We start from the raw sequence: 9,479 nt of genomic DNA, 5'->3' as shown, positions 1-9,479 counted from the left end.
GCTGTTAAACGACAAAAACAGATGAAAAAATGGTATTTTACAATAACTTTGAATGCACCACGAGGTTTTAAGTAAACGCAACATTTAGCCACATCTGTGTTGTTTTTCCGTCAATGGCTGTGACCATAGTGCTAGTTTGTGTCTTTCAGCTCATAGCATTAGCTGTGCTGTTGCATTTTAACCATGTTTAATCCAGCTACTAGCTAACGGTAGGCTAACGTTACTTGCTGCAAGTGTTAACTAGCGTGACATGCAGCGATGCTTCTGTTTGCTTCTAACGTCTGTTTTGGAGCATCAGAGGGCAGCGAAGACATTTACGTGGCACCGAAATGAGGCACCGAAACCCGCGTTGCTATTCCGTCCGGTTGATACTGGTGCCGTATTAGCACGGGATTTTAACATGCGTTTAACATCACGTGAACAGAAAATTGCGTTGCCTGTATCTTTTTACAACAACCGTCCATAGAGATGAATTAGCGTACTTTAAGTAACAGCGACAGTAAAAATGTATTTCACGCTATTATTATGGTTAAATTTTGCAATTGATCCGCGGTTCACATGCATTCCGGACCGTGAGTGTTGACCCGTACTGCTATACCGCATCTTTGAAACTCTGTTTCTACTGTTTCTGTCAACATTTGACATTGAATTTGTATAAATGTTTCGTTTTTTAATAATCACACTACTGCTTTATTTACATGTTTGAAAGTGTCACGAAAATAGGTTATACTTTCTCATGCCGTTTACTCTGCAGTGAAACATTGATCTCATTATACAGGTACATAAAGAAGTATGGACTCTGCAACAGACCAATGCAGACCTTCATCAAGGGCAGGAATCAGGTAGATGTGGTGCAGACCTGTAACGGCTCCGGTCGCCCGCTGGTAAACAGTTACAATGGTAACTTCTGCATCAGCTCCATAACCATGCATGTGTATGAGCTCAGTGTCAACAGGAATTGCAGAGTTATAAATCTAGTGAGACGACGAAGATATGTGATTGTCGCTTGTGATAAAGTTGGAAACCTCTGCAGTCCTGTCTATTTTGAGAAGTACATCAACCAAAAGCATGACATGACGGCTAGACCCTGCAGGCCTTAGAAAAGTCACGTTTTTGGAGGTTAGAAGACATTGGATTCCAGATATCAGGCTCATTATTGGCCTGACCTCGAAAAGCTCTCTGTCAAGCTTATGGAAAGGAAGCTTTTTGTTTTGCTTACATAAGAACACATTGTCATATGATGTTGTTCTTAAGCTACTTTATATTCTCTGTTACATATTTGAGCCTGGTCATAATAACATTTTGTGAGATGAGCATGATGTTATCTTGTTAAGCACTTTGGTCAACTATGGTTTTTAAATGTGCTATATCAATAAATCTGAACTTGAACATTCAGGAAAGGAAAAAATATTTTAAAAAGTCCTCTAAATTACATGGAGATGAGTCACAGTATTATACTAAACACATTTTCCTCTGTTACTGGGATTTACATTTCCAGCTAAAGCTCCTTTACAACCTAGTCAAGAGCTGTTCAGTTTTTTTAACCTTAGTTGTCAGCCAACTTCAAGGTTATAATCCGTTCCTTGTCTATATGAAACTGTTGTATTCTTCTCCATGATGAGTTCAATTCATACTATTGTTACTCTGTATAATCCTCTTACTGTCAAACTAATGTTCCACTCATGTATATCCATGAGCTTTCTTCATTACTGTGAACATGTTTTTGAATCTGTATTAAAATCCTGTTTGTTTAGCTTTGTATATTGTCAAACAATATATTTGATGTTTACATTGAATCATATGTGTTTTTGAGTTATATACAGAACTACAGTATTACCCACCTCTGCAAGTCTACAGAGTTTTCCGTCTCTTTTAGCTCAATGTTTACAAAGTATGACAGAGAAAATCAGAAACTAGCTGATAAAACCTGTTAAGCATTTGGCAGGTAAAGACCAAAATACTTATCCCAGGAGTTTGAAGAGAAAAAAAACAGCTTGAAAACGAGAATTTCAAATATCTGACTCCAGGAAAGAATCATAACTCGCTCTAAAACTGGCTTAGCTTCAACGTTCAAAAAATGCTAAAGAGGAAAGATAATGAACATAATTTAGATGCCAGACCTCAGCTTGATATTGACCAGCAACAACTGGGCTGAACTACTACTGACACTTGTTACTCCTGTTTTCATTAGTCTTTCTGTCTCTGTACAAACCTACGACCAAACAATGTGTTGAAAGCAGCAATATTAGTTTTTTTCTACAGTTGCCAACAAACCATCAGCTTCATAGCATAATTACGTAACTAAATGAAGCAATGATTAAAGAAGACCAATCTCCTTTTCAGACTCTTTATTTTATGAGCAACAACATTCTGATTCATCAGATTTTAATGATAGAATGGCGATCTGGAATTTTTTACATCCATCTTCAAGCAGGAACAAATCGATGAACAGAGATTCTCACAATGGGGTGACCAGAAAACCACTGAAAGTAGTGTGGTAGTCTGTTCCCCAAACATAAAGGGATGCAGCCAAGCGCACAAACACCGTGTCTCTTGGCTGCAGCTGCAGGAACGCAGCGTTTCCTCCGTTATCAGCTCTGTCATCGTCTGATGGGTGATCATTTGTCTTGACAATGTCTTCATTGTTCTTGACAAGATTCAACCCTGTATCATGTCTTCCTCCAGCGTGATAGAACATAGTAAAATAATAAACACCTGCAACAGGTGCAGTGAAGATACCTGTGGAAACAGCAGAAATCAAACCACAATAATCAGTAGATTTCAGAAGTTCATATTAATGTTTTTTTTTTTAAAGATAATGTTTTTGGGGCCTTTCCCTAGATACAGTGGATAGAAATAAAAAGGGGAAAGAGATGGGGGATGACACGCAGCAAAGGGCTACAGGTCAGATTTGAACCCATGCCACTGCAGGACTCAGCCAACATGGGGCGAACACGCTTACTGGGTGAGGTAGAGGTTGACCCTATATACTAAAAATAAGTTTGTTATCTTCCTCAAATGTTGGGTTTTGATGTGTTCTTAGAAATATTGATTAGTAGATACGAAGTCCATTTTTCTTTAGGTTAGCACTCTTTGGTACTTGATAGCCTTAGTATATTTGTTTTACAGAACATAAACTAATTACATTGAAGAAAAACATGTGAGGGAATGGTAGAAACCTGTAATGGTTTATATAAAAACCACAACCAAAGTACATACACTAATGTAGACATACAAAATAAAAAATATAATTTGTGTATACTGTGTGTTACCTTAAGTGCTTAACGTGCATCTTCTTGTGATAGCTAGTGTGTGTGTTCTCTTCAGGTCTGGCCTGAAAGGGGAGAAACCTATCTAGCCAGGACACACACTCACACGCTCACTCTCTCTCTCTCTCTCTCTCTCCCTCCCCCCCTCTTATGGCCTCAGCTGCAGTCTCATTGATAATGATGCACATTTGGCCTAAACCTGCAGAAGTATATTACAGTACCACTGTGGTAGGTGGTCTTTTTCTTTGGTAGCTTTGTTTTTTTTTCAGATTTTGGTTTGGGTTAGGGGAGGGCCCCAGTCCCAGCTTTCTTTAGTATTTACTTTGGGGCACATTTGTTAAAATAAACGTCATTCCTTGACTCTTCCGACCTCTTTAAAACGAGAACCCTTCTGGTGCACACACACCAAAGCCTCGACAACTTTTTCAAATTGTATCGATTTGACTTGTTTATCTGCTGCAATTAAAACACTTGTCTCAACGACAAAACGAATTAGCATTAAACATGATTTGTAGTAACATCCGATTTTATTTACTAGTTAACTCTTTGTACTCAAAACACTTTCTGTAAAAAAAAAAAGAAAAACACTGATGCACTAGTAGCCTAAACCTGCAGGTGACTGAGTGTTACCTGTGAATGGAATGTAAGCATCACCGATGTTTGTTATCACTTTTCTGAAGACTAACGTTGTGTCTGTGTTGAAGGGTCCAATGTTTGCATCTCCTCCTCCTGATGCTGCGCTGAACAGCACCTTGGTACTTTCTGCGCAAAAAACGCGAACGTGAACATTCTGATCACAAAAAACCATGAGCATCAATTGTTTCTATGTAATACACCTTTTTCACGGCAGACATGTTGACCTGTCATAGTTGGAATAGCCCAGGTGTGTTCAAAACCATTAATGATGGCTGCATTCCACTTAGGAAATTTCCTGGTATTGTTCATGCTGACTCACTTAAATATCTTACTGGGACACTGGATGTAATTGAGCCATCATTAAGGTTATCAATTTCAGCTGTGCTTTTCCTACTATGACAAGTCAAAATGTCTGCTGTGAAAAAGGTCCATAGTGACTAGAGACTTCTAGCAATTATACGTGAATTATGACTTGAACTATTCCATCTACAAGAGGATGCTTCAATTAAAGTAATTGTGTGTATTCCATCACAATAAACAACATGCTGAATATATTCTTAAATACAATCTTAAAAATGTATTTTACCTTTGTTCTTCAGTTCCTGAATCTGGGTTTCACTGTCCGCCAGTTTGGTTTCACTGTCCGCCAGTCTGGTTTCCACAGAGTCGAGTTTTTCTTTCAGGGCACCTATCTGTTCCAGGACATCACACATGTCAGGAAAGCATGGCCCTGGTGTACTAGTTTTTTCTGTTTCAGTAGTACTACCATCATCTTGGGCCAAAATCAGGCCACAGAACAGAGAAACAAACAGTAAAATGGTAGACTTCATCTTCCAAGTTGTCCAGTCTAACTGATATGATCTCTCTGGCTGCTTTTTTATTGTTTAAAGATGACCTGCTAATTTCTGACATTCCCTTGAAAAACAAGGCTTATTATGCAATGAGAAAATATTACCAACATTTACTGGCACTCAGTTAACCTTTTATATCCTAGAGTAAACAGACACATTGCTCAGCTTTTTTTATTGATCTTTTAGTAACTTCATAAAGATTCATGTGTTTTAGTTGGTAGTTGTAGCAAATCAATCGAGAAATTAAGTTAGTTAGAGGAAATCATTTGAATTAAAGATATTCAAATTATTATAGAATATAGAAAACCTCTCTCTTCCCATTGAGCTCCCTACTTAAAGGAGCCCCAGTCTCTAGTGAATGTCTCTACATTGTGGGTCACCACAAACCACTATTTAATTATCACTTCTGGTTTGAAGAGGCCTTTATCACAATGTTATCTCTGTGTGGGTTACTTATCTTACATTGGATATAAACAGTGCAGAGATTACTGATATGATCCATAGCACGCAGCTTTATTTATTTACCAATCAGGAAGTAACTGCATGCCATAGGCAGGGGGTTTGCCCTATTGACACGCCTTACTCTTTGTTGCCAGAGGTACATTTCCGCTCTGGGTCCTTTTGCGTCCGCGGTGCAGTCACGGTAATTTGACAGTGGGCGTTTCTCAATACCAAGAATGCAAACTACGGACTTGTGTTCTTGGGGAGAACGTTCTTGCTGGTTGTTCTTGGAAGAATTAACTCGCAAGTTCACAAGCAAAGAAAACGCTGTTAACAGTTTGAGACAATGCGTTCTTCCTGTTATTGCTCAACACCCCCAGCACAGAGGCTACCTACAAGGCTCCAAAATACCAGCTAGAAATAAAAACCACAACAATATAACCACTTTGTATTAAAACAATCTCCGGACAAGAAAACCTCATAATGCTACAACTGTATACCCCCTTACTTATTCAAAAGAGTGGAACGCGATCCCTACTATTATTAGCATATAAGTTTAAGTAAGTTTAAATTAAACAAATAAATAGGCATATGCACTGGTGTGTCCTATGTGTTCCTATTAGTGTTATGTGGAATTATCATTTCTATATTATTGTAGTCCACTGTATATGCCCAGGGAGATGGAAATTAGAAATTCAAATTATAAAGGTTGGTGTCTCCCCTTTAGTCTACATAACATGTCATAGCAGGTTACCACTTTGTGTACAACTGTTCATTTATTATAAAGACTGAAACTCAACTTCTAATAAATCAGAAAACAAATACACCGAAAAGAAACGCGTGTATCTCATAGACTAATAATATACAGTCTATCTGGTATAGGTAGCTCTCCTGTGTGTGTGTGTGTGTGTGTGTGTGTGTGTGTGTGTGTGTGTGTGTGTGTGTGTGTGTGTGTGCTTGTGTGTATGTGTGCTTGTGTGTGTGTGTGCTTGTTGAGTTTAACTCCGAAAAGACAGTTAACCACATGTGTTGTGATATTTGCACAAACGATCCAAAACGGCAAAATAAATTTACGGAACCGGTCTAAAAGACCTCCGGGGTCCTACAGCGGGGTCTCCGAGTGTGTGTGTGTGTCTGTGTGTGTGTGTGTGTGTGTGTGTGTGTGTGTGGGGGGGTCTCCGAGTGTGTCTGTCCGAGCGCCATCATTTTATGGAGCTCCGAAAACTCCGAAAACTTTGGAGCAAATTGAATGTTATTGTTAAAATAATGTTATAAGAATTTAGAACATCTGAAAAACATGCAACAGTGATGTAAAAACTGATACAAACAATGCAGTTTCTTTTGTTTTTCAGTTATATTACAGTTTAGGTTTTACAATTGCCTCTAACATGTCTGAAATTAGCCAAATCCCCAGGAACATGGTTAACCAAACGAGGACAAATTACAAAGTGGGGTCATTAAATACCAGTTGTAAATACACACATACTGTCCGTCATATGTCATTCAATCTAGCTAGCTAAACTACTGATTTAAAGAAAAGCTATTTGTTTACAGACATCAAGCTAGACTAGCGCCATATGCTATGTGCTTAATTTATGTTACTAACCCTCATAGTTGTGTAGCTACGTAACTTGATATGTCCCACTTCGAAGCTTTCTCCCGTTTCCTGATGGGTGCAGGTGAAAGACCGTCGACCATTCTGTGCACATTATTGACATATACTAATAATAAAGCGATGGACGGCGGGGTTAAATAAACTTGGGTTACAGACCCATGGTTACATAGGAGCCAGCCGCAACGGATGTTCTTACATAAAACGAACGCTCCCTCAACGGGGCAGGGATCATTTCATTGGTCAACACTACACCTGGCATTCTATTGGTTGTGGAATTTTGATAGTGTTGTAACACAGAAAAATCCAAGCGCGCAGGAGAGATCCGAGAGCAGCAGATTTGCAAGCGCGCAGAATCAGGCTGAGTGCGAGGAGAAGGTTCAAAGCTGAGAGCAGGAAATCTGTCCACAGAACAACATATCTGAGTCCGAGCACAAAGTTTGAGCACAAGCAGAGCAAATCCAAGCGCGAGCATGACCATTTGAGTGTGAGAGCAAGGTTTTGAGGGAAATTATTACAAAATCTGAACGTAATATCAGTGAGAAATGCTCTGAAATTGAAAGAATGCGCTCTTGAATAAAGATAGGAATATAACTCCATAGTGATGTAGGCATCACCGATGTGTGTTATCACTCTCCTGTAGATGAAAGTTTTGTTGAAGGGTCCAATGACTCTATATAATCCTCCTGCTGCTGCACTGAACATCACTTCGATCCTTTCTGTGTGAAACAAAACATTCTGATCACTAAAGTATTTCCAGTGCCCTCTCATAAAAAATCATGAGCATCAGTTGTTTCTATGTAATACTTACAAGGTTCTTAATAATGTGAATTATATGCACACTACTTCCACCTTTTGTCATTTAGGACTTGTTTTTTCAATTTAAGTAATTGTGCATATTTCCTTACAATACACAATATACTGAATTATAATTACTGTATCTTCAATACAATATTATATTTTGCTTTACCTTTGTTTCTCAGTAGCAGAATCTGGTTTTCTTTTTCTCTCATGGCACCAAACTCTGTCAGGTTATCACACATGTCAGGATAACAGGACTTTGTTTCTCCAGTTTCTTCTGTTTCAGTAGCATCAGTAGTATCATCCTGGGCCAACATCAAGCCGCAGAACATCGACACAAACAATAAAATAGTGAAATTCATCTTTCAAGTTGATCCAAGATCGCTCAATCACCTAAACTCTGACTGATGTGATCCCTCTGGCTGCTTTTCTTGTTTATTGATGACCTGTTAATTTTTAACATCCCATTCGATGTTCGTATCGTATTGTTAAGCTCAGTGGATGAGCAATGAGGAAATAATAACATGTTTACTAGCAACTTTATTGTATCAATCATTAATGTGATGTTCAAAGATTGATTTTTCACTGATCTTACAAGACGAGTTGGCAATTCAAACTGCTTTTATTGTTGGTTGGTTTTTATTTAGTGTTATATAATTGCTAATTGTTAATAATAACTACTTGCAGCTCATGAATCAACAAATGATAAACAAATTAAATTTATACTGTACGTATAAGTGTTGTAGAATAGAGCCATATTATTCAGTAACAGTCTGCCCACTTCCATGGCATGGATCCACCAACTCTCACCTGACTTCACTCACTCCTAATCAGGTCTACTCTGTAAGTCCCACCAGTTTCCTTTGTTCTGTCTGGCAGCAACATGAAGCATCATGTGAGGGCCCTCTGTCCCTTTGACTCAGAGACAAACCTATGGTTGTGCATGATAAAAAAAATCCTAATAATCTCCTATTGCGTTAAATGTGTGCATATGGTGACATAAATGTCTTAAACGGCAACATCAGTTTCCCTCCTTCATAATGTACCATGGTGATGCTCAAGCTCCTGTGGACCAATCCTAGAAATAAATTCTACTTGTATATGTTTTCTAATCTAACTTTATTTTCAGCTTGTACATTGAAAAAAAATGCATTGATTCATGTGAGCCATCTAGGCTGTAAAAGCCAGATGAACCAATCAATTCTGATTATATCAACAAAATGAATTAATATCCAAATATTTTACTGAGTCAGTGGCTGTTTTCCTGACATAAATCTGAGAGGTTGGAGGTGTGGTATATTTTAGGGAACTTTAGCTTCAAGGAAACAGTAGCAGAAATCAATGAACATGCCTCGTTTTATGACTTGTTATTGAGACAATTAATCATTATTCCCATGGAACGACATTTGATATATAATTATCATAATAGCTGACACCAGTAACTTATCAATTTATTGGAGGTATAGCTGTAATCACCAGGTACCAGTGTTGAAGGTAAAAAGCTCATCTTTATCATTCAGCCATAAAAGCATAAACATTTCAGTGTTCCCATCCTCATCAACCCTTTCTTTTTTATATAATTATATAATACGATACATCACATTTTGTCAGTGTTAGAAGAATAAAAGCCGTGGACTTAATTTCATTGTTGACCCCAATGTTTTTAAAGTCCATCTTCCATTTATCAAAATGGAGATCTTAATTACCACGAGAGCAGACGAAACATAGTTTCTTTGTGAGTGGCATGTTCTAAATGTTTGCATTAATCTTTGTCTCTTTCTCTCTCTGTAAAATTTTACAACCGAACAATGTGTTGGGAACAGTAATATCTTCTTTTTATTCAATGTTTTTCAAATAAATTAAACATTC

General features: G+C 38.0%; 1 protein-coding gene across 1 annotated transcript; it reads right to left on the bottom strand.

Moving 5' to 3' along the window:
• Positions 1-2,341: 2,341 nt before the first annotated feature.
• Positions 2,342-4,735, bottom strand: LOC114545619 (collagen alpha-1(X) chain). The gene is made up of 3 exons (XM_028564024.1): positions 4,492-4,735; positions 3,900-4,031; positions 2,342-2,739 (listed from the first exon to the last, which is right to left on the bottom strand). Exons 1-3 carry the CDS (start codon positions 4,733-4,735, stop codon positions 2,459-2,461), a joined length of 657 nt encoding a protein of 218 aa, XP_028419825.1. The 3' UTR covers positions 2,342-2,458.
• Between the last annotated feature and the right edge of the window lie 4,744 nt (positions 4,736-9,479).

Source organism: Perca flavescens, chromosome 19 (assembly GCF_004354835.1).
Source record: "Perca flavescens isolate YP-PL-M2 chromosome 19, PFLA_1.0, whole genome shotgun sequence".
Taxonomy (NCBI): Eukaryota; Metazoa; Chordata; class Actinopteri; order Perciformes; family Percidae; genus Perca; species Perca flavescens.
The sequence above is the reverse complement of the archived record's forward strand: the minus strand, read 5'-3'. Positions and strand labels throughout refer to the sequence as shown.

Bases quoted from the DNA above. Each gene is read 5' to 3' on its own strand.
- LOC114545619 (XM_028564024.1), bottom strand. From the start codon at position 4,735: ATGAAGTCTACCATTTTACTGTTTGTTTCTCTGTTCTGTGGCCTGATT. The intron at 4,032-4,491 runs GTAAAATACATT...TTTTTTGCGCAG, and splicing joins TCAGGAACTGAAGAACAAAG to AAAGTACCAAGGTGCTGTTC. The intron at 2,740-3,899 runs GTAACACTCAGT...CTGTTTCCACAG, and splicing joins TGCTTACATTCCATTCACAG to GTATCTTCACTGCACCTGTT.